Raw genomic sequence first — 25,546 nt, 5'->3', positions numbered from 1 at the left:
ATTATTTTTAAAGACAGTTGGCTGTTATTTTCATTTATAATTTTCATTTATAATTTTTTTTCTTCTTTATCTTTAATGATTTGACTGTTACAATAATTATTTATTTGACATATCGGGTGGATTGTAAAACTGTGTAAATATCAAATTGCCACATCAGCCATCAAATTTAAATTTGATGTTTAGTATTTGACATCTCCCTTGGAGATACTCTAAAAGCTCCTAAATCTGAGGAGAGAGATAAAGGACTCCTAGTGACTCCTTATAATTAAATGCTTCTATATTTAATATTATTTGAAGTATTTATTTAATACGAACTATTTTTTATTGTTGTTTTTGTGTCTAAACTTTATTCAAAAATTGAATTAAAAAAATATTTAAAATATTTATGACTCTTTAAACTAATGAGTATGGTTGGAGTTGAAATTTTATAGAAAGCTCCTAAAATAGTTTTCTAGTGTTTTTAGCTAAATTTTAACTAAAAAATAGATAGCAAAATTGTGGATGCTCTTACCAAGGCAAACATTAATTTCACTTGTTTATGACTAATCTGCCCCTATTAACAATTAAACATACCAAAGCAAGCATTAATTACACTTTTATTTCCTCATATTTTTAATATAGGGGTATAATTGGAAAACTAAACCAAATTTGTTTCAAATTCCTATACGAACCAAAGATGAGAAAAGAAATAAAATGATATTTCCTAGTTACTTCTTGAGCATTACCAAATATAAGAAAACAATCTTCCATTATCAATAGAGTGTCAGTTGAATTGGCCTATCACGTCTTTGATGTGCTCCCAAGTGATCTTAGGTTCAAACCTCCGTGGTATCTATGTGTGTAAGTTTTCACCTGCCTTTTCCTTGTTTTGGTAACAAAAACAAAAACAAAATTCCATTTCTCATCCCTGAAGGCATTTGCTTAACTGCAGGCATTAACTAGTGTACGTAGGTTCTAGATTCTTGCCTTTTTATTATTTTTTTGGGTCAAAATTCCAGATTCTTGCCTTAGCTGTAACAAATTTCATGTGGAAAGCAAGCTATATAAAATTATTATTTGTTAATACAACCAGCATATCTAGTACGAGGCGAGGCAGTGTATATAAATAGGACAGGGCCCTTAACTAATTGCATACCAACAATTCAAGTCGAGATGGCACCAGCACTTGTCGATTACGCCGCCGCTGAAAAAGAATTGTACGAGTTTGATGACCTCAAAATCGGTGTCAAAGGCCTCGTGGATGCTGGGGTGACCCACATTCCTAGGTTCTTCATCCACCCACCGGAGTGTCGTGCAAACCACTCATCAACTCCGCAGAACAGCGGCGCTGATGGATTTGAAATCCCGGTCATCGATCTCGAAGGGTTTAACGAGAACGATGACCGGCGAGTAAAGATGGTCAATGCCATGAGATATGCATGCGCTACGTGGGGTTTCTTTCAGATAGTTAACCATGGAGTTCCAGTTGCTGTAATGGAGGAGATGGTGGAAAGTATAAGAAGGTTCCATGAGCAGCCCCAGGAGGCCAAGATGGAGTGGTACTCACGTGATTTTAGTCGCAAGGTGAATTATTATAGCAGTGGAGATATCAAAGGGCGTGCAAAACCAGTACCAGCTGAATGGAAGGATACTTTGTCCTGCAGAGCTGCAGATGATCAGTGGGATTTTGATGCACTTCCTGAATTGTGCAGGTGTGCTTAATAATTTCTAGATCAGCTAGTAGATCATCTAACCAACCATATTAATTTGATCTAATTTTATTATTACTATATATATAGTATATGGAAAATGTTCTCTAACTAGATTGTTCACTTCACATGTGTTTTTCAGGCACGAAATGAAGGAGTATATGAAAAACATGATCGACCTACAGGAAAAGCTATCTGAATTAATGTCAGAAGCGTTGGGGCTCAGTAAAGATCACCTATCAAGCACCGGGTACTTGAAGTCTATCAAGTTATCGGGTCACTATTACCCAGTTTGCCCTGAGCCCGATTTGACTCTAGGCACAATCAAACACTCGGACCCCAGCCTCCTCACCTTAGTCCTACAAGACAAGGGCAATGGCCTCCAAGTTCTCCATAATGATCAATGGGTTGATATTCCGGCGGTGGACGGAGCTTTTGTGGCAAACATCGGTGACTTTATGCAGGTAGGCTCGATCTCTGTACCATATTACTAATTAATTTTTTAATCAACTAGCCAATATTTATGCAAGTCTAAACTAGGAATTTATTTGCAGTTGCTTAGTAATGACAAGTTCATGAGTGTGGAGCACAGAGTACTGGCTACCCCGCTTGGCAGGCCAAGAATATCAGCTGTATCTTTTTTCCTTCCTTGTGCTAAGGATAGAATTAAGCCATGTGGACCAATCAAGGAGCTTCTGTCTGATAACAGTCCCCCCATATACAGGATTACCTCTTATGAAGAGTTTATGAGCCATTACAGAGTTGTTGGGCAAATTGGCGGCCGTGCCCTGCCTCACTTTAAACTGTAGCTGGTGAGCCTAGATATGCATGTGGTTTGGGTGCCATATACCCTAGCTAACTCAGAAGCACGATCCGGTTAAAATAATTTCATATACTCAATTCAGTTTAAGGGTTAGATGTACTACTAAGTTTTTGTAATTGTACTAATAATAATGCAGGGCATCTGTATTAAATATATTTGAATTGTGTAGTTTATTGCAGTTCGCATATGACTGCACTGCTTGTATCGTTCTATGATTCAATAATAAAAAATTAATACTTGTGTTTATGTATGTTGAGGATGATTTGGAGTAAATTGGCACCTTCCTTAAACATAATTAATTCCCTTTAATCATAGCAAACTATTCACGACATATCCCAAATTAAATATTGACATCATAGATTTTAATCAAATAAAACTCCTTTTTTTATTGAAAGGGGCGATATATAATATACTAAACTCGCACACACTATACGAATGCTAAAACTAGAATACAAGACCTTGCCTGGGTGAGTAATATTGGCATATGAGAGACTCTGAGTATTGGGTATATAGATTGGCAGGCCTCTCGCGAAGTTGTTTGATGAAATGCCTCAAAGAGATTCTTAGTAATGTATTTCTGCGAGTCTGAACTTACACGTATATTTGCAGTTGCTTAGTAATGACAAGTTCAAGAGTACTGGCTACCCCATTTGGCAAGCAAAGAATATCAGTTGTATATTTTTCCCTTCCTTGTGCTAAGGATAGCGTTAAGCCATGTGGACCAATCAAGGAGCTTCTGTCTGATGATAATAATCCACGTGGTGTATCGGGAACACCCAAAAATTACTCCCCATATACGTATTGAGTGGTATATATGTAGAGCTCATTGAGTGGTGTAGCACCACTTTAAGGGTCAATGTACTACCACGATGATTTAACGGGTGTGATATTTTCATGTGCTCATACTCATGGTATGAAAAGTCGATATTATCGCCGAAATATCGGCGATAATATCGGATTTTTTGACTTGCGATATTTTCAGCACAACCCAATTAGATTTCGTCATAATGTCGAAAATATCGCTGAAATATCGGGAGCGATATTATCGTGAAAATCCAAACTGAAATGGTGATAATATCTCGATATTATTGATACCTGCAAACCAGAAACCATGGCTTGGGGAGAAGAAATGTGACCCCTGCAATTGCTTGAGTTGCAGAGGCGCTCTGTTAGCGCGAGGAAGAAGATGAGGATTTCTGACTTTTTTTGGTCTTCTCAAAACACACTCAACGACGTCGTGTTCTGATCCATAAAAAAAGAAGCAAGAATGATGTCATTGTCACGTTGGTCAAACTCGTTTGGTTTTTATTTGTAATTAAAAACAACTTAATGGGCTAAGGCCTGGTTTCATGATAATGGTTAATGGGTAAATTTTTTAAAAAGTTTCTCCTATGGGCCAATATAATGTGTTAATTTAATAATGATTATTGTATGTCCTTTAGCTTTTGTATGCTTTAATTAAGTAATAAAGAATGTTTTGGTTAATTAGTTTAGTTTTTGTGTGTGTTATTTTTTTTAAGAAAAAGTACAGTAAACCCCCCAATCTATTGGGCCATTTACAAGTACATCCCAACCTATCGGATATTTTCAATTACATACACAACGTCACGAAAAATTACAAAAGAGCCCCCTCTGTCAGTCAGACTGTTAGTGAGTCTGTTAAATGCTGACGTGTCAAAAGTAGGACCCATTTTTTTATGATGTGGACTTTCATGTAGATCAAAAATTAATAAAAAATTATTTTCCTGTTTAAATTATTTAGTGTTGTTAAATTAATTCAAATTTTAAAATTAAAAATTAAAAAAAATTAAAAATAAAAATCTGGCAACCCTCTCTCCTTCCCGACTCAACCCCACCTCTCAGCCACCACTCTCCTGTCGCCGCCCAAAGAACCACCCAGCCATCTCCCAAAACCCACCAACCCAGCCACCGCCCAAAAAATCCAGTGCCAATTCAGATGATGAAGACGAATTGGAGGGGAAAATTTGTAGACCCATGTCCGCCACCTTCTCCTCCCTCCCTTCACCATGAATACCCAAAAACCAAAAACAAAAAGCCCAGAAAAAAAGCTGCAAAGGGTTCTCGTGGTTTTGTTCATTTGTTTGAAATTTATCTTCTTCTCTCTCAAAGTTTATTGCTTTTTGTTGATTTGAATAAAAAAGCTGAGTTGGGATGGCTCTTAATTTATTGTCTCCAGCTGAAATCAAAGCCATCTCTTTCTTGGATTCCACCAAGTACACCCACCTCCCCAAAATTGCTTTCCCGTAATATCAAACAGTCCATTTGGAGAAGACAAAGATCTGAAAAGTTGAAAATGGCTTTTGGCATCCCCAACCCAACCCAAGGCAATTAAGCAAGTGAATGATTATGGTGGTTGAGAGAGAGAGTGTGAAGAAATTCATGAGGCCGCAGAGCCATGACATGAACACAGCAGGCTTGGCAGCTTCAGGACTTGCCAGCCCAAACAGCACACACTTGCCTCGCATTTGTTAATCAAGTTTTAGTGGACCACTTCTTCCCTGCTAGACTAGAGTGGTCCAAAATCAGGAGCTAGAAATCCCATATCCCATTTTGCAGAAATCTCTCACAGTTTCTTCCACACCCAGCCACCCCTTCCCACACCGACATAGAAATAATCAAATATGAGATGACATTCATGAAAAAAACAAAAAAATCTGAGATAAACCAAAGCTTCAGAATGAAAAAAGATGCTAAGATGTAGAGAAAAATCCAAGAAATCAAAGAGAAATCAAGAATGGAAAAGATCTTGTGATTTCGTGGTTCAGACAAAACAAAAACAAAAGTGATTTCGTGGTTGCATTCTCTTCTTCGACGGATCTGGAGTTTTGGACTCTCCGGATCTGTGTCGGATCTATGTGGTACAGGGGTTGGTTTGGACTGGAGGAGCGGGGTGGGGGAGGGAGATTTGGGGTAACGATGGGGAGGGAGAGAGGGTTGGCTGGGTTGGAGAAGAGAGATGAGAATTTGTTTTTCTTTTTTGGGGGTGGGGGAATAAGGATGGGGTCGGGGACGATGAGATTTTGTTGGGGTTGGGGGGAGCAAGCTGGGTTGTTTCTTTACTTTTTGGTAGAGGAAGATGAGATGGAGGAGGGTTTGGTGGTAGAGGCTATGGAGGAAGAGAGAGAAAGAGAGTTCTGGTTCTGGGGTTCTGAGAGAGAGAGAGAGAGGAAGAGAAATTTTTTTCTTTTGATTTTTGCCAGATTTTTTCAAATTTTTTTTTTTAATTTTAAAATTTGAATTAATTTAACAACAATAAATAATTTAAACAGGAAAATAATTTTTTATTAATTTTTGGTCCACGTGGAAGTCCACATCATAAAAAAATGGATCCCACTTTTGACACGTTAGTATTTAACAGACTGACTAACAGTCTGACTGACGGAGGGGAAACTCTTGTAATTTTTCGTGACGTCGTTGTGTATGTAATTGAAAATATCCGATAGGTTGGGATGTACTCGTAAATGGCCCAATAGATTGGGGGGTTTACTGTACTTTTTCCTTTTTTTTTATTATTATACTTAGTAACTTAGCTAGTCTGGTTTTTGTGTTAATTTTCTTCACATTTTTCGTCAAGCAATCTTTGCAGATTGGTTAATATTAATAATAATATGGTGTATTCTAGTTTTGTTGCGCATGGAGGGATTCAAACCCTTGCCTCTGTGAGAAACAACCCAGTGCCTTATCCAACTCAGTTGCGTACATGTTTGTGATTATATTTTCGGCGTGTAATATTTAAAACGTCTTTAAAATGTCTGTAAGCTAATATTTATTATATATGATAAATTTCTATATTAAAAAAGACACCAAGGGGATTCAAACCCCACCCATTTTACTCCTTCAACACCTTAACCACCATATCACTTATGTTTTTGTGAAATATGCTAAAATATTTATATATATACATGGTTTTGTTTTGAATTTTTGTTGCAAGAAACAAATTGTTTTGAATTCTTTTGACCATGTATCTTACCATGCATTGTATAAAGTGTAAAATATTGTACTAATTCATTATATATAAATGATTATGATGTGTTTAATTTTTTTTCATTAATTACTACATATTTTTTACACTCACAGTGTTTGCCAGCTCGCTATATAATCAACTTAAATCAGTTAAATCCATCATGCAATGCATTTCCTTCCAATTTTTTATGATAAACTAATAGATAATTGACTAAATAAACATCATGCAAAGTTTCAATAAAAATTTCCAAGTTTTTCTTACAATTTCCGTGGTTTTTATTCAATTTTTATCGATATCAATAATATCCCGATATTTCCATCGAAATTTCCGTGTTTTTGGCCTACCGATATTTCCGATATCACCGATATTTTAGACCTTGCTCATACTGAGTATCTTCACGTTTATGTTTAAAAGTACTCCTATTTTGTAATTGTAATAATAATAATGCAGTGCATCACGTTTATATTAGAGATATTTGAATTCTGTAGTGTAGACAAGTTTATTGTTTGCAGTTCCCAAATGACTGCAGTGCTTGTATGTTTTTATGATTCAATAATAAATACATAAACAAAATGATTCAATAAAAATAAAAAAAATAAAAACTTGTGTGTTTATGTATGTTGAGGATTATTTGGAGAAAATTGGTACTGACTGAAACTCCTTAAACATTAATTCCCTTTAATCATGGCAAACTATTGACAACATATCCCAAATTAAATATTGAAATAATTGCTCGATTTGGTCTACATAATGTGGACAACTTTATTTGATTTGAGGTGCCTCATGATCTTATTCAGGATGGCTTATTATGTGATTTGTTGAGTCGGGGTCAGTCGTTTTGTTCCCCCCTTCTCCCCGCGCTGTGGTTGTAAATCTTCGTTTTATCAATAGCGTTTCTCTTGTTAATTCCATCAAGGTTCTCTCAACAAAATATAATAATAATTGGGTTTAATTAATAAAAGAATTTAAATATCAAGGCAGTTGACATCTCCCGAGCAGAGATTGTAATTAGATCGAATGGTATTGAAAAAGTAATTAAAAGAAAAATATTGGTATATGAGAACGTGAGTGTAGGTATGTAGATGGTAGGCCTTATGTGAAGATGTTTGATGAAATGCCTGAAAGAGACGCTTTTGCATGGACTACGATGGTATCATCTCACGCTGGATTGGGGGATATGAGTTCTGCAAGGATATTATTTGATGAAATGGCAGAAAAGAATATAGCTACTTGATATACTATGATTGATGGCTACAAAAGACTAGGTAATGTGGAGTTCGCGGAGTTGTTGTTTTATCAGATGCCAACTATATATCTCATGGATAACTATGATTCATTGTTATTCTCTGAACAAGAAATTTGGGGAAGCATTAGCAGAACAAGAAAGGAGGCTTTTTTTTTCTGCTCTCGTACGGAGTCACCACTTTGGCTAGCACTTTACCCCTTACGGGCCGACCCGGTGTGAGCGGGGATTAGTCTAAGTTGTGATTAAGGCTTAAAGGTGCTACCCATAGTTGGGGCCCATCTAGGACCACCTCGTGATTCAGACCAAAAAAAAAAAAAAAAAGTCTAACACATGCACAAGAAAAGTTTTTGCACATTAAAATTATGAAAAGAAAATCTTCTACACATTTGATGCCAACTAATGTAACATGTGAGAGAAACTCAAGTCATTTGGGATGTCATTTTCTTAAAATATTTGCCCAGGAAAAAATATCTAAGAAATTCCAAAATCGCATAATCAACCCATCGTGACCCATCCATTGAACAACGTTGGCTGCCACAACCGTCCACCGTCACAATGAGGTTGTTGCCGCCATCATATATTATAACGTGCCATCACGACCATTGTGACACCATGAATGTAAAATTTGTTTCAATCATTCATGGTTGTGGTGTGGGTCCAAATTAATAAGATATGAGTTTAGGTCATCTTTCATGGAGGAGAAAGAGAACAAAAACTCATATCTCAATGGAACCCAAATTTCATTTCATCAATTTGTTCTTGGCATATACTAACCTACAATAAGTTGACCCAAAAAAAAAAAAAAAAAAACCTACAATACAATTTGTTATTTACAATACGGACCTTGGTATTAGTTTGAATTGTAGATTTCATGGTCCCGTCGCTCCTTGAAATTCCATATGTCACATCCACCCAATTAAGCAACAGAAGAAGTGATGATGGGTTGATGGAGACATTCTCGGTGCTTTTTCATTTCTTGGATTATTACAAATTTCTGAGTTTCATGATTCAACCTCCTTTGATAAAAACATATATAATGTAGTCAACAACTATAGTCTATATAAACATAAAATATTTGATTACATTTCGATATATACTTGTTTTACAAATTAAATTTAAACATGCAAGTTTTTCTTGGCTTTTTTTTTTTTTTTTTGTTATTTAAATTATGCATGTTTGTCGTGGTTTGTTGTGATTTTATTCCGTGGCAAAGGGCATTTTTGAATTCTCAAAAGGTACACCAAACTCACAAATTATGTCAATAGCTTTTGCTTATTTTAAAGTAAATTGCACACCACCATGCATGCACCAAGCATGCCCTACAAGTACTTGAGTTTTGTAACTCTGATTAGTCCTAAAATCAAAATGGCACATGGCAACTGGACATTTCTAAGGGGGCGGAGATTTTTCAAAAGGACGAATCGTACATTTTTACTCACCATTTTAATTTAAGATGTATCATCATTATCTTTCTCAATAGTTAGCATGCCATTGTTTTGGTTGGTTGTTGTTTTTTTTTTTTTTCCCAATCTTACATATATCAAATAAAACGGCTGAACTATTTAATTAACACAAATATAACTCAAATGCGATTCATGAAATTAAATTAGGAGAAGAAGAAGGGGTTAAATGGGTAAATGCCCCCACTCATCAATCTCTATATTTAACATTAAGGTGAGGAATTGAGCTTCTATGAAGTTCTCTTGCGAGCCTGACATCAGAGAGAGGTCATGATTGGTTACTGTTCAGCTAATGTTGAGAGAGCTGTAATCATGATTGGTTACCGTTTACACTCCTATACTCTTAAAATTAAGAGTGGGAATGTTGAGTTTTTGTATTGTCATCGTATTGCTGCCCTATTGCTCTTGTATTGCCATGGTATTGACATTGTAGTGTCGTGGTATTGCCTAATTTTTGCTACATAATTTTTGCATTAATTGGTTTGACTCCTTTTTTGCACAATACATAAGCAATACAAGCCATATATGGGGGCAACAACTATGCAATATAAGCCATATATAAGGGCAATACAACCACATATACGAGGACAATGAACAAGCAATATACAAACAATATACAAGCAATGTACATCCAATATACACGCAATATACACTGAATGACAAGCACTAAAAGGCTATACAATGGCAATACACAAACTCCATACTCCCCCTATAAATTTATTCCAACACAGACTTACATACTCCCTCTATAAATTTATTCCAACACAAACTTGAAAAAACATGATATACAGAAGAAATACAATAGCAATACAAAAGCAATAAAGGGCCATATAATGGCAATACACAAACTCCATACTCCCCTATAAATTTATTCAAACAGAGACTTGAAAAAATAGATATACGAGGGCAATACAGTAGCAATACACAAGTAATAAAGGGCTATACATATGCAATCCATATCTGTCATGACATTTGCCAATTAAATCACTAATTTGGTTACATTTGTATTTTTTTTTCTTCTTTGTAAGGGGAAACAATGAAACTATGGAAATTAGAGATTGAAAAATTTCCTTTCAACTTGACTTTCATAAATTGATGAACTAACAATATTATCTCATTACATCTTAAGATATACAGAAGAAAGTGGCAAAAAACGAAAAATTTACATCTCTTGGTTTTAACACATTTCATATCTATCAGCAAAATTCCAGTACATCTCCTCTTACACCCGAATTTAAGCTGAAAGCAATTTCCTCCCCAAAAGAACGCCGCAACTTGAAACAAGACATTCTTCCATCTGTATAAAACGGATAAAAAATGCATATTAGAAGCAAATCATGCAATCACAAGGGAAACAAAAACATAACATTCAATCACAATTGAAACCAATTTCAAAACAGAAACCAATACCATTGTTGAAACTGAGTCAGCTTCATTCGCAATCAACACCATCTGCAGAACCTGGTTGAACTTCACATCTATCTCCCTACAGCAGTAAATTGCTAAGCATAATCCAAGTCCAATAAAAAAAACCAACAACTATGTTTGGCATAACCTAAATAATAAAAAATTCTAACATCTTAAGCATTGATCACTGACATTCAGGAAGTAGCCAGCCATAAACAAGGAAGATGAGTATCTAGTTCAAGATAATAAAAATTTAGAACTCTAAACAAATATTATGCACAAGAAAGATTGGATAGACCCATTTGCTATATTCTGAGACTTGAAAGAAAAGCTACACAGCTCATTCTCATCAGATTGCATCCTAATAAGTAATAACCAACCCACAACCTGGATAAGTTGAAGCATACAAAAAAGGCTCATTTGAATTTAATTCTTTTCTGATTTCATGTAAAAGACAGTTTCTACACACCCCACATACTGAATTTTTGAAATTATGTGAAAAATACAAAGAAGCCAAATTGATGAAGGTTCTCAATGACAACAATCTTCCATAAGGCAAAAATCTAGGTCCAACTGTCATAAAAAAAGAAAAATTGTCAAATATCTCAAGAGAAATAAATATTACAAAAAATGGACAAGATATTGGAGCAAAGAACCATCCAATATGAAAATATGGCAGAGAAAGATTATCCCAAAAATTTGAAGTGATAGAAGTCCATGGAGATGCCCGAAAGCGAACCATCTACCACAGATAATCTATCTCCTCACCCTTTACATTCTTAAATATCCTTCTACTCTTCCTAGAACCCTACCCTTCTTTCTTCCACCAAAAAAATATGGCTCTTGCAACTATAGCCACACACTCAACCTGAATGACCCACCACATAGCCTACCTGACAACCTTAACCACAGTAAGGGGTTTTAGCAAGCCAAAAAAAAAAAAAAAAAAAATCCCAAAAATTCCAGATTTTCAATTATTTTAAAATACAAAAATAAACACAAGACTAATGTTTAAGGCTGATAGAATCTTCCAATTGAATTGAATTATCTGATATTCTAGTGCTAAAACATTCACAGGCTGATCTGATGCCACAAAAATAAGAACAGGCTCTGACTTTGTAGTCATCTACACGATATATGCTTATTTGTAGGTTTATGCGCAGTGTCCAGGTAAACTGTGGCAGAGACTGAGTTGGAGGCTTCTAAAAAGGTTACAGATTTTCAAGTATGCTTGCATACCAAAAGAAAACCAACACAATCAAACTAAATCAAGGAAGCCAACTCAAAATTTCCAAAAACCAAACAAACACATATATATAACAAAATCATAGCACATTTAAAATTTGGAACCCACAACAAACAATACTCACAAATATATATATAACAAAATCAATCACAACAAGACCTATTTGCATCCATATCATGTTTTGATAAGGCAAATGCAACAATTTCAAATTCAAAATTCATACGCTTCATATAAAGAATTTCAGCAGAAAACATATCCGAAAGCATATTAGGAATCGCTATATCAATACTCAACAGAAACCCACATGATACGAACTGAAAAATACAAAAGACTAGCATACCTCAACCATTAGAGAAAACCACAGTTTCACATCTCAAAACACTAGCATACCTCAACCATTAGCAACACTAAACAAAACCCACCAAAAACTCCAATACCTCGTCAGTCAGAAAGAGAAAATTCACTCCCTTTCGCAAAGCCCAAAACACTATTAAAGAAAATCATATTTTGTCAAACACTCAAAATCCTATATCAACACCACTCAAATTCCCATATAGAAACACCACAATTAAGCAATTAAAGCATAACACTCCATACACATGTATACATACATACATACATATATACATACATACATACATACATATATATATATATATATATATATATATATATATATATATACAGAAATTCTCTTATGCGGACATCCGGACGTTATTATCGTGCGGACGCAGTGTATTTTGTACTACCCCTCTCTGTTTTCTTACCTGTTTACAATAAGATCCGCATGATAATAACGTGCGGACATCTGGATAAGAGAATAACTGATATATATATATAGAGAGATCATTTACTTTTACAAGTACATCTTCCAAGATTCCTCTTGGATATCTCACTGATCGGTCCGCCAATTGAATACTGACAGAAGTTGGTTTAAGATCACCTAAGTTAAGGGCTTCAAAAACAGAATAAGGCATCAGATTAATTGAAGCACCTAAATCAAGTAAAGCTTTTTCAAACAATTTATCTCCAATAATGCAAGGAATTGTAAAACTTCCTGGATCTTTCAATTTGGGAGGGAGCTTCCTTTGCAAAACAGCAGAAGCTTCTTCCGTTAGTGCAACCGTTTCATGATCTTGGAATCTCCTCTTGTTGGTACAAAGGTCCTTCAAGAACTTTGCATAACTCGGAATTTGCTTGATTGCATCCAGGAGAGGAATATTGACTTGCACTTTTCTGAAGGTTTCCAATATTTCCTTGGCTTGTTGAATTTTTTTGGAACTCATAAGCCTGTGAGGAAAAGGAACACGTAAGATTTCTTCGTCAGTAGGTTCACGACTTACCTTCTCATTTCTTGCCCTTCTTGCAAGTTCATGCTTTGGGATCCACTCGGATGAAGAAGCTGCTTGCTTATCTTTCTCTTTGTTGCTTTCATCCTTTTCTTTAGGCTCAGCCACTTGTTCAACCTGCATGTCATCAACATTGTGAATCAAATCTTTAGAACCATCAATTTCACCAATTACCTTACCAGTTCTCAAGGTAACTGCTTGAACATGCTCACGCCCAGTTGGATTAATCTCTGGTTGGCTAGGCATCATGTTCGGTTCATTTTTATACATGATTTTTCATGTTATTCACCCACTATTTTGAGTTAGTTCTTGACATTTTATAGTTTTTTACTTCCTTTTTGTGTTTTCTTAGATTTTACCTTGGTTGGAATGAAAATGAGCTAAAAGTGCATTATTAGTTATAAATTCTGTTTTTGTTCATTTTCGTAGGTCAACTTCTTGGCCTGGGATCAACATGCTCTGGTGCTCGGATGAGGTCATGATCTTCATGAGATTTGTTCCAATGGATGTTAACTACAACATATCCAAATTTGAGCTCCATTGGACAAGTATTGCCTATCCAACCAATCCAGCATGTTACCACAGCTCTGGAAATCCGGATTTGGCCAGCTTTGACCTCCTTTGTGTCATCTTAATTTCTTGTTACCATAACTCTTGGTAACAAGGAATTACCTTTGTAAAAGAGATATTTTCTGAAGTATTTGGCATCTTTGTGAGTCAATGCTTCATAATGGCAAGGGGACAATGGGCAAAAGCTTTAGAGAAAGAATGAGTTTTATATTAAAAGTGTGAGTAGGAAAAGATGGGAAAAGGAGCAAAAGTAATTGGCAATCAGATATGGAGGGAGCCTTTGAACGTGGAAAGCAATTCAATTCTAAATTCTACACATTGAGAGCAGATTTTGGAGAGTTTTTGGGAGCTTGGAGAAAGCCAAGGTGCAGCCAAGAAAACTGGAGAAGAAGACTTCCACCATTGATGATCTTGAAGCTTTCATCATTTTCTCAAAATCTGTAAACTCTTTCCAATTTTATTTTGAATTTGTATTTGGAATAAGTATGAGCAACTAAACTCCATAGCTAGGGCTTAGGTTGAAGCCCTAAACATGATTACCTTATTGTTTTGATACTTGAGTGTATGAATTTCTAGATATTGTTGATGAATTCCAATTCACCAAATTAATCTATCCTTGATGTGTGTTTTTCCTTGGTTGGCCATCTTTGAAAGCATGCTTCTTGAGATTGTTGGGATTATGTGTATCTTCATGTTATCCTAAGCAATAAATGGATGAAGTAAGAATCATCCATGTGAATTGGTTTCTTGAATACCTAATGTAAACACCATGCTATTAGGATTCTTGTGATGTTCATATTCTCTTTGAACTTAATGGGTTCTCCTTGTAATTGAATCAAAGTACGAACCATACCTAGGTTCGGTTATGGGGAGGGCACAAGTATTGTAGCACGAACCATGCACTTTACGTATATTAGAGAGAATCAATGCGTCTTAAGCCACGACCCATGGCCTTGATTGCGAACATTTTCATCAACACGTTTAGAGTTCATCACTTGAGTATTCATGAACTTGGGTAGAATTGTTTAGGGTGGATTCCGAAACCCTAGTGTTTGTTACTTTTTAATTCCACTCTTTGATATTTCATCTCTGCAATTCTCATTTAAATTCAAAGTCCATTTACTTTCTTGCAATAGAAATAGGTCACTTGAAACAAATCAAAACCCCCCCCAATGTGTGTGTGAGTTGTGTGTTCGACACGTGGTGTGTCTTTGTTACTGAATTTTATTTGTTTCCGTAATTGTTTTGGACTTTTGGTCCGCGATGTGTTCTTCCATTTTCTGTGCTGAATCCAACCGTATAAAGAACTTGAATTTTGGACGTACGGTTGGAAAGTTATAGGCAAAACACTGGACAGAGGTCGAAACTGAAAAACAGAGAAAACGAATCTGCCCAAAAACGACCGGTCGCTTTTACCTGACGACCGGTCTCTTTTCACGTCAAAATTTGAGTTTCGACTCTGCCCAAAAACGACCGGTCGCTTTAGCACTGTTCATAGGTGATAAAAGGGTGATAAAAAGTGCTGTTTGTGTTTTTCTTTAGTTTTCTTGTGTTGTTTCATTTCTTTTACACTTCTTTACTCATTTCTAGTTTCCCTCTTTCATTTGTGCATTTGTGGTGTGTTAATTAAGTGTTCTCTTTGTACTCGAATTAGAACTTATAGGAAACCGACAAGTTCTTCGTGGGATCGACCCCGTACTTACATAATCTTTACTTCATTAGATTCGTGCACTTGCGGGTATTTTTAATTGGTTGTTTGCACATTAATTTGTGTCCTTTTAGGAATGCAACACATCATACCAGGTTCCCTTTGACTCAAAGCTTGAGCAATTTGCCCCACTTGATTTTCTAGATTGGCAATGGCCTTATCCGTTTTCTGCATGTGGGTGTCATTCCTCTGCATGTAGCTTTTTGTCTCAGTGATGAAACTATCTGTATTTCTAGCCATGGAAGCAACAAGTTCTTCCAAAGATTTTCCTGTAGATTGTGGTTGAGGTGGTGGTTGTGGTGGATTGTAGTAGTGCATTTGACCATGAGGTGGGCGAGTATGTTGTTGACCTTGAGGTGGGTGAGTTGGCCCTTGAGGTGGTTGAGTTGGCCCTTGTTGAACATTCGAATTGTCACTCCACCTGAAATTTGGATGATTTCTCCACCCCGGATTGTATGTTTGTGAGAAAGGATCATTCTTAGGCCACTGATTTCTTTGAAATGAGCCCACTGCATTTGCTTCCTCATGTGCCAAGGGACAATCCTCAGTGTCATGACCAATTGTGGAGCAAAATGCACAAACCTTGGATGATCCCGGTGCCAATTTCTTTACCATGTTGGTTAGGTTTGCAATCTGAGCTTCCATACTAGAAAGGGTACTTACATCATAGGATTCCCCTTTTCTGACTGGTCTTTGCCTTGAATTATATTGGCGAGCATTTGCAGCAACAAGATCAAATATTGCTCGCACTTCTGTTGGAGTCTTGGTCATTATAGTTCCTCCTGCAGCTGCATTCACATTGTTTTGGTCCGCTTCAAAAAGTCCTTCATAGAAGTGTTGCATTAGAAGCCAAGCTTGTATGTTATGATGCGGACAAGTGATTAGAAGTTTCTTGAAACGGTCCCAATAATCCTGGAAGCTTTCTCCCGGCCTTTGCAGAATTCCTGTAATCTGACTTCGGAGTTCATTTGTCCTTTGTGCTGGGAAAAAATGTTGCAAGAACTTTGAAGCAAGATCCGTCCATGTTGTGATGGAATTTGGAGGTAGATAGTGAAGCCATTCCTTTGCTGTATCCTTCAAACTAAATGAGAAAAGTCTTATTCTTATCTCATCACTACTCATGCCTTCAATCTTTATTGTGGAACACACTTCCTCGAAGTCTAGGATATGTGCATTAGGATTTTCTCCAGGATTTCCCAAGAACTTAGGCAATATGTGTATCATGCCCGATCTCAACTCAAAGTTTTCCAAAGTGCTTGCGGGATATACTATGCAAGATGGTTGTCCAGTTGTTGGCGGTGAAGAGTATTCTTGCATAGTAAGTTCCGCATTTGCAGCTGCTGCCGCCATTGGTGAAGGTGGAGGTGACTCGACTTTTGGTGAGCTTGGTGATGATGAAAATGGCGAGAATGAAAAAGGCAATGGAGTAGACACAGCAAGTTGGATGTTCCTTTCTCTCAAAGCTTGAGCTTGGATATCTTCTATTGTGCAATCTAATGAAATATCCAAATTCAAAAGGGACATAAGCAAAATGTTCCTGCAATAAGAAGAAACAAAAACAAACTCAAATAAAATGAAATGACAAACAAAGAAAAATGAAAATAAAATTAAGTACTCTAAATATACTCAAACAAAACATATAAGCAACCGTGCCAGTTCCCCGGCAACGGCGCCAAAAATTGTTGCATTCCTAAAAGGACACAAATTAATGTGCAAACAACCAATTAAAAATACCCGCAAGTGCACGAATCTATCGAAGTATAGATTATGTAAGTACGGGGTCGATCCCACGAAGAACTTGTCGGTTTCCTATAAGTTCTAATTCGAGTACAAGGAGAACACTTAATTAACACACCACAAATGCACAAATGAAAGAGGGAAACTAGAAATGAGTAAAGAAGTGTAAAAGAAATGAAACAACACAAGAAAACTAAAGAAAAACACAAACATCACTTTTTATCACCCTTTTATCACCTATGAACAGTGCTAAAGCGACCGGTCGTCAGGTAAAAGCGACCGGTCGTTTTTGGGCAGATTCGAAACTCAAATTTTGACTTGAAAAGCGACCGGTCGTCAGGTAAAAGCGACCGGTCGTTTTTGGGCAGATTCGTTTTCTCTGTTTTTCAGTTTCGACCTCTGTCCAGTGTTTTGCCTATAACTTTCCAACCGTACGTCCAAAATTCACGTTCTTTATACGGTTGGATTCAGCACAGAAAATGGAAGAACACAACGCAGACCAAAAGTCCAGAACAATTACAGAAAGAAATAAAATTCAGTAACAAAGACACGTAACGTGTCAAACACGCAACTCACACACACATTGGGGGGGGGGGGTTTGATTTGGTTCAAGTGATCTATTTCTATTGCATGTAAGTAAATGGACTTCGAATTTAAATGAGAATGGCATAGATGAATTATCAAGATGTGAAATCAAAATGTAACAAACACTAGGGTTTCGGAATCCACCCTAAACAATTCTACCAATGTTCATGGATACTCAAGTGATGAACTCTAAACGTGTTGTTGAAGATGTTCGCAATCAAGACCAGTACGAGTGGCTCAAGACGCATTGATTCTCTCTAATGTACGTAAAGTGCAGTACGAGTGCTACAATACTTGTGCCTTCCCTATAATCGAATCTAGGTGTGCTTAGTACTTTGATTCAATTACAAGAAAAACCCATTAAGTTCAAAGAGAATATGAACATCACAAGAACCTTAATAGCATGGTGTTTACATTAGGTATTCAAGAAACCAATTCACATGGATGATTCTTACTTCATCCATTTATTGCTTAGGATAACATGAAGATACACATAATCCCAACAATCTCAAGAAGCATGCTTTCAAAGGTGATCAATCAAAGAAGAACATACATCAAGGATAGATTAATTTGGTGAATTGGAATTCATCAACAATATCTAGAAATTCATACACTCAAGCATCAAAACAATAAGGTAATCATGTTTAGGGCTTCAACCTAAGCCCTAGCTATGGAGTTTAGTTGCTCATACTTATTTCAAATACAAACTCAAAATGAAATTAGAAAGAGTTTACAGATTTTCAGAAAATGATGAAAGCTCCAAGATCATCAATGGTGGAAGTCTTCTTCTCCACTTTTCTTGGCTGCACCTTGGCTTTCTCCTAGCTCCAAATCTCCAAAAATCTGCTCTCTAGTTGTCTGGAATGATAGATTCCTCTCCTCTCCCGTTTCAAGCTCTCCCAAATCAGATTGCCCCTTGACTTCTCTTCCCTCTCTCCTCCTTTCCAACTTTTACCTTTTAATATTAAACTACCACCTTTGATAAAGCCTTAGCCCATTGTCCCCTTGCCATGATGAAACTTTGTCCTCAATAAGATGCCAATTGCTTCAGAAAATATCTCAAAGCTAAGGTAACTTCTTGTTACCAAGAGTTATGGTAACAAGAAAATCAAGATAACACAAAGGAGGTAAAAGCTGGCCAAATTCGGATTTCAGAGCTGTGGTAACATGCAGGATCGTTTGGATGGGCAATACTTGTCCAATGGAGCTCAAATTTGGATATGTTGTAGTTAACATCCATTGGAACAAGTCTCAAGAAGATCATGACCTCATCCGAGCACCGGAGCATGCTGATCCCAGGCCAAGAAGTTGACCTACGAAAATGAACAAAAACAGAAATTATAACAAGTAGTGCACTTTTAGCTCATTTTCAATCTAACCAAGGTAAAATCTAAAAAAAACAAAAAGGAAGTAAAAAGCTATAAAATGTCAAAAACTAACTCAAAATAAAAGGGGAATAACATGAAAAATCATGTGTAAAAATGAACCGAACACCAGCAAACTTGAGCAGACAGACATCAGGGCCATTGGAGGAGGCGGGGGCTAACAAGTTTGAAGAATTAGGGTTAGGATTAAGGTTTGGATTGGTATCGAGTTCAGTGTTAGTGTCTGGGTCAGGCTTTGGAGAATCCACCAACGTCGTCGCCGTGGCCGCTACTCTCTCTGTTTTCTATGAAGTCATGCCTGGGCAAGATTTGGGAGAAAGCGAGAGAGGAGAGGAGAGGAGTAGAGGGAAATTGGGTTTCAGAAAAGGGAGTTTTAGTAATATACCCAAAATAAGGGCTGAAATTATATATAAAAAAACCCCACATGGAATGCACTTTAGAAACACACCCAAAAACTATTTACTACATAAGAAATAAGAAATGAGTGTTGAAGTTCCTATAAATTACATCTCTACCATTGATTAACTTAAAACAAGCCCAACACAAAAAAAACCAAAAAAAACCCAAAACAAGCCAAGCCCAATTTTTTTTTTTAAAACCCAAACTTTAAATAAATAATCACGAAAATCAAGGAGCTGTCCTTACGACCCTTCTTCATCGAACCTCCGTACACTGTTAATATCATGTCATAGAAGTACATTGTTAATATCATTTCATAGAAATACATTGTTAATACCATGTTATAGAAGTACACAGTTAATGCCATGTCATGGAAGTACATTGTTAATACCATTTCATATAAGTACATTGTTAATACCATGTTATAGAAGTACACTGTTAATACCATGTCATAGAAGTACATTGTTAATACAATTTCATAGAAGTACATTATTAATACCATTTCATACAAAAAATTTTAAAAAACCCTAAAAACCCTACCCTAGCAAGACATCCGATATCTTTTGCAGAAACCACCTCCAATTGTCCATAGTTTCACCACATACAATCACAAAGGCAAAAGGAAATACCTCTACAAGAAAGAAAAAAAGTACACTGTTAATACTATGTCATAGAAGTACACTGTTAATACTATGTCATAGAAAATGTCGTGAGTGCTAAATTCTCCACAAGCTCTGATTACCACCCAATAAAACAACATCCAAACTTACACAACTATATAGTGCTTACATTATCAATGATAGACTCAAGAAGATCATTTGACAATTGCAAGTCAGATTCCATCATTATGGCAATCACCATTTGCTTAACCTGAAACCAAATAGAGGCCGTTTAATTTAAATATTGTGTCCGTGTTCATACAACGTATCAAATGTAAAAATACCCATAAAAACATAAATTTCCTAGGAGACTTAGACAGTAAATTTCCACAGAGGTTGCAAGTGAGAAGTGCAGAAACAGTTGTATCATCCTCTTCAGCAACAATCTAACTTGCTATCCCACAAAATTTGCATGTACAATTTGGACAATGCCAATCACCTGGAGGAAGCATCTGCAATGAGAACAGATATATCAATACCTAACCAAGAGTGAACAAGAGTAAATCATTCCTCAAGTTCCCAAAACCACTAAGAACAATTCATAGTTCAGATTTATTAGCAAACTGAATCAAACTTGTTTCTCCAAGTTTGCCGGCAAAAGACATCTAAAAAACAAGATTTGTATTAAGCTCCTCTCAAGTGTTAAAACTTGCAAGCACATTCAACAACATTTCCAAGACCACAGAAACACACCAAATTCCATGACTCACAATCCAAAAATTCCTCTAAGATCTCGACATCACAGATAAATTTGCAATCCCTCTCTATCAAAAGTAAACCTCAACTTCACAGAACTAAATAGGTAGAGGGAACAAAAACCCTCAATGAACCAAAATATATCCCAAGGGAAACAAATTACACCCAATGCACCGTTGAAAATATAAATAGCATCAATTTGGCAACCATATCCTGTGATCTGCAGAAAAATAACATAAACATACCTGTATATTCAAGCAGCTTTGATGAAATGTTGATGGACAGCTATCACAACAGATCAAATCCCCACCATCTCCACAGAGGCCACAAGTATCATCATCAGGTTCATCACCGTCAACTTGTACAGAGTGGAACCCGATGCGTTCAATATACTCTTGTCTATTCCATGCATCTATCTGACATTGCAAAAGGGAAACCCCAGAATCCAAACGTATATTTTGAAATGGCTGGCGCAATTTGCTTCCCGCATGAATCTCAAATTTTGATATAAATGCTGCGCAGATCCACTCTCCCAATGATAAAGAACTCGATCTCTGCTCAACCCCAAAAAATTACAAAAATAAAATACGATTAATGCTACTTAATTAATCGGAAAATCAAAAATTAAGCATAAACAATGGAAAATGAAAATTCGCCCATTTTAATTTTTACCGAGAAATCCATTGTCGTCTGCAATAACTCATCAGATCGAGACTGCTACTTCTGGCGTTGTGTTGCTTTGTGCTTTTCAATGAAATATGTCTGCGTCTGCACCAGAGAGCTTCGTGAGGCTTCTTCTCTCTCGCTGCTTTGGCGTGGATTATACATTTGGTTTCAGAGATGGACAAAGAAGAGGGCGCACGAGACTGCATAACTATGACCGTAGCTCCATATCTGACTGCAATTGAGTAATAACCAGAGAGAGAGGGAGAGTAACAACCGGTGAGTAATAATCCAGTTTTGAGTTTTTTAATATGAATTTCACACTAAGGGTAAATAAGGAAATCTCAATCTGTATATTAAGTAAACTTAAAATAGTAGGGTGTGTTTATAAAGTCTGTTTAATGTAAGGTAGGGTGTGTTTATGAAGTCAATTTCATGTAGGGTATTTCTATGATTCTATAGCTAGAAATGGGTTTTTTTATAGTTAAGAATTTTGGAGGGGATAAAGGGTTCAATACACATCTATTTATATGAAGGGCAATTGAGTACTTTCATGTTACAAAGTGAGTATTTCTGATTGAAATTTATAAAGTGAGTATATTTGATTATGGTTTATCTTTTGTGATTATCTATGTCAATTTCCCTAAAATATTTGATTACATGTCGACATACTTGTTTTATAATCAAATTTAAACATGGTAGCGTTGTAAATTTATTTCAGGACAAAGGGTATTTTTGAAGTCTTAAAAAACCAACAAATTATGGCAATCGTGTTTGCTTAGTGTCCTACAAGCATGGTCTTAAATATCGGAGGTATCGGAAGTATCGGAAGTCAAAAAACACGGAAATATCGGGATATTATCGGTATTGGAAAAAATTGAATAAAAACCACGGAAATTGTAAGAAAAACTTGGAAATTTTTATTGAAACTTTGTAGGATGTTTATTTAGTCAATTATCTATTAGTTTATCACAAAAAATTGGAAGGAAATGCATTGCATGATAGATTTAATTGATTTAAGTTGATTATATAGCGAGCTGGCAAACACCGTAAGTGTAGAAATATGTAGTAATTAATGAAAGAAGATTAAACACACCATAATCATTTATATATAATGAATTACTACAATATTTTACACTTTATACATTGCATGGTCAGATACATGAGTGACTTAGTACCACATAGAGTTCCTATGAGGTTCAAAATTTTCACTATCTTCATCATCTCTATGTGTAGAGTAAGTATATTTTGAAGAGTAGTCATCAAATGATAAATCCCCAAAATAGTTTTCCATGTAATTGTTAATATGCCACCCATATGGATCCGAGATTGGTTGACGTTGTCCATAAGCAAAATCATTTGAAGATTGAGTCTCGGATTCTTTCCATGTGTCACTTGATTCCATCCCAACAGGAATGGGATATGAAGGGTAGGGAAATGGTTGGTTATGAGTATAACTATAGTTACTACTTCCTACTCCAACAAAGTCCGAAGTTATAGATAACGAGTCATCTTCTTGACTTGACAATGTCCCCTTGCCTCTTTCTCTACGAGTATAGTTCTTCCTTATGGCACCAATTCCTGGTCCTGCCCGCCTACTGCCATGGTAGGGTAAGTAAAAGCAGGTGAGTGGTTGAATGGTAGGGTAAGTAATGTAAGTTGAAAAAACGTTGGTGAGTTTTATATTTTATCCATTTTGTAAACCAAGCCAGGAATCCAAAGCTAAGTTTTATATTTTATCCATTTTGTAAAAGCATGTGAGCATTCTGTCGGCTAGACATGCTTTGTTTATTAGCTCAATGAGCTACTTTTGTATTACTCTAGGAGACATGCTTTCCGTAGAGTGCCCAAATCAGTTCAATGAGCTACTTCAGTTCTCTACATTTTTTGAGTTTCATATCGGGATATTATCGATAATATCTCGATATATTGACCAAATCATTCATAAAAGTGTTGAAAATATCTTTCCGATATTATCGGGATAATATCGATATATTGACGATAACTATATGGTTAGTTGTTAAAATATCGGACCCAAAAAAATCAGATATTATCGATATTTAAGACCATGCCTACAAGTACTTGAGTTGGTCACTCTCTGGATAGTCAAAAGTTGAAAGTGGTACTTGGCAACTTGACATTTTCTAAGGGGACGTTGTTTGGTTCACCACGTGGAAGGAAGAAATGAGTCATTTTTCCTTACAGTTAAATAATAGTCTAACGCATGCACAAGAAAAGTTTTTGCATATTAAAATTACGAAATGAAAATCTTCTACACATTTGATGTGACATGAAAATCGTGTCATTTGGGATGTCATTTTCTTAAAATATTTGCCCAGGAAAAAATATCTAAGAAATTCCAAAATCACATAATCAACCCATTCTAACCCATCCATTGAACAACGTTGGCTGCCACAACTGTCCACCGTCACAATGAGGTTGTTGCCGCCAGCATATAACGTGCCATCACGACCACTGTGACACCATGAATGTAAAATTTGTTTCAATCATTTATGGTTATGGTGCGGGTCCAAATTAATAAGATATGAGTTTAGGTCATCTTTCATGGAGGAGAAAGAGAACAAAAAACCATGTCTCAATGGAACCCAAATTTCATTTCATCAATTTGTTCTTGGCTTATACTAACCTACAATACAATTTGTTGTTTACAATACTGATCTTGGTATTAGTTTGAATTGTAGATTTCAAGGTGCCGTCGCTCCTTGAAATTCCATATGTCACATCCACCCAATTAAACAACAGAGGAAGTGATGATGGGTTGATGGAGACATTCTTGGTGCTTTTTCATTTCTTGGATTATTACAAATTTCGAAGTTTGATAATTCAACCTCCTTTGATAGAAACATATATAATGTAGTCAACAACTATAGTCTTTGTTAGGTGGGGTTTTGCACTATTTTCCACATAAGGGGGCTTGTTGCAATGTTCATTTCTACTGCCTTCATCACTCAATGGAAATTGAATATGTATTTTATTTTTTGTCTCTTTATGAAAGTATTGTTAATCATGTATGGTTATTGAAGCTTCTTTCTCCTGAAAAAAATATATTAAATTCTATGGCCTCTCGCTTTCAATAAGAAAAATTTATGGACCCGACGTCATTGTTTAGAATTATTGTCGTTGAAGATTGAGTTAAGAAGCTTCTTAATAATTCAATAGTAAATTGAGCTTAGACCCATAAAATTCATGTGTAATCACCTACAACCATTTTCTTTATTTTTTTTATTTAAAATACCCAATTTTTTTAAATAAAACCCGATGACTATGATCCAAGTAAGCAAGTTACCTAATCTAGCTTAAAATCTGATTTATTCTATTTTTCAGATTCCAAAACTACCCATATTTACAAGTTAACGTGTTATATGGGGTGTAACTAATGGCACATGTTGAATTTGGAAAGATATTCAAACGGTTGTAATGGATTTAGGAATTAATTTAGAAACTTATTTAAAATTAAATATTAAATTCAACATTAAAGTATTAGTAACATTTTGGTTTGTTTTATGACCCCCAAAAAAAAACGGTTTGGTTTTTTTTTTTTTTTTTTTTTTGTTGTTTTCCTTTTATGAATTATACAAATAGTAATCTATTTTATTAGGAAAATGCTAAGCTTACCACATTTTTCATACCACATTCATACCACCTCTCTAATAGAGGTGGGCCCCATTGTATTGGTGGGCTCCACCTCTATTAGAGATGTGGTATGAATGTGGTATGAAAAATGTGCTAAGCCTAGCATTACCCATTTTATTATAGTTTTATGAATAATAGTGTACATTCTAATTATGTTGAAAAATATTTTGATAATCTATTTATTGTTTGTTTTATGAAAAACATTTTTTTTAAATGAACCTATTTTTTCTCTAAATAATGTACCTATTTTTTCTCTAAATAATATACCTATTTATTCTCAAAATAA

At 35.8% G+C, this 25,546-nt stretch overlaps 2 protein-coding genes and 1 non-coding gene across 7 annotated transcripts; 2 read left to right on the top strand and 1 right to left on the bottom strand.

Annotated features, from left to right (window-relative positions):
• The first annotated feature begins 1,093 nt into the window (after positions 1-1,093).
• Positions 1,094-2,756, top strand: LOC110757456 (1-aminocyclopropane-1-carboxylate oxidase homolog 1-like). Its single transcript, XM_021959054.2, has 3 exons — positions 1,094-1,691; positions 1,831-2,152; positions 2,243-2,756. The coding sequence occupies exons 1-3, from the start codon at positions 1,153-1,155 to the stop codon at positions 2,495-2,497; spliced, it is 1,116 nt and encodes a 371-aa protein (XP_021814746.2). The 5' UTR covers positions 1,094-1,152; the 3' UTR covers positions 2,498-2,756.
• A 13,585-nt stretch (positions 2,757-16,341) lies between these two features.
• On the top strand, positions 16,342-16,448 carry LOC148292687 (small nucleolar RNA R71). Its single transcript, XR_015827247.1, has one exon. It is a non-coding gene; the product is annotated as a small nucleolar RNA R71 (small nucleolar RNA).
• A 1,999-nt stretch (positions 16,449-18,447) lies between these two features.
• On the bottom strand, positions 18,448-21,908 carry LOC110757504 (increased DNA methylation 1-like). 5 transcript variants are annotated; one of them, XM_088245178.1, is made up of 5 exons: positions 21,616-21,905; positions 21,189-21,497; positions 20,378-20,699; positions 20,129-20,219; positions 18,448-19,117 (listed from the first exon to the last, which is right to left on the bottom strand). In XM_088245178.1, the coding sequence occupies exons 1-3, from the start codon at positions 21,625-21,627 to the stop codon at positions 20,634-20,636; spliced, it is 387 nt and encodes a 128-aa protein (XP_088101304.1). In that variant the 5' UTR covers positions 21,628-21,905; the 3' UTR covers positions 18,448-19,117; positions 20,129-20,219; positions 20,378-20,633. The 5 variants fall into 5 exon arrangements, with proteins under 5 accessions (XP_088101304.1, XP_088101303.1, XP_088101305.1 ...); XM_088245177.1 differs by lacking the exon at positions 18,448-19,117 and adding an exon at positions 19,783-19,861; XM_088245179.1 differs by lacking the exon at positions 18,448-19,117 and having other exon boundaries at positions 19,961-20,219; positions 20,378-20,458; positions 20,687-20,699; positions 21,616-21,908.
• Between the last annotated feature and the right edge of the window lie 3,638 nt (positions 21,909-25,546).

Source organism: Prunus avium, chromosome 8 (genome assembly GCF_965620075.1).
Source record: "Prunus avium chromosome 8, drPruAviu1.hap1.1, whole genome shotgun sequence".
Lineage (NCBI taxonomy): Eukaryota > Viridiplantae > Streptophyta > Magnoliopsida > Rosales > Rosaceae > Prunus > Prunus avium.
Note: the sequence above shows the minus strand (reverse complement) of the source record. Positions and strands in the feature narration are given on the sequence as shown.

Coding starts and splice junctions, on each gene's coding strand:
- LOC110757456 (XM_021959054.2), top strand. CDS start 1,153: ATGGCACCAGCACTTGTCGATTACGCCGCCGCTGAAAAAGAATTGTAC. Junction 1,692..1,830: donor GCACTTCCTGAATTGTGCAG/GTGTGCTTAATA, acceptor TGTGTTTTTCAG/GCACGAAATGAAGGAGTATA. Junction 2,153..2,242: donor ACATCGGTGACTTTATGCAG/GTAGGCTCGATC, acceptor ATTTATTTGCAG/TTGCTTAGTAATGACAAGTT.
- LOC110757504 (XM_088245178.1), bottom strand. Junction 20,700..21,188: donor AAAGCTGCTTGAATATACAG/GTATGTTTATGT, acceptor TTCTCATTGCAG/ATGCTTCCTCCAGGTGATTG.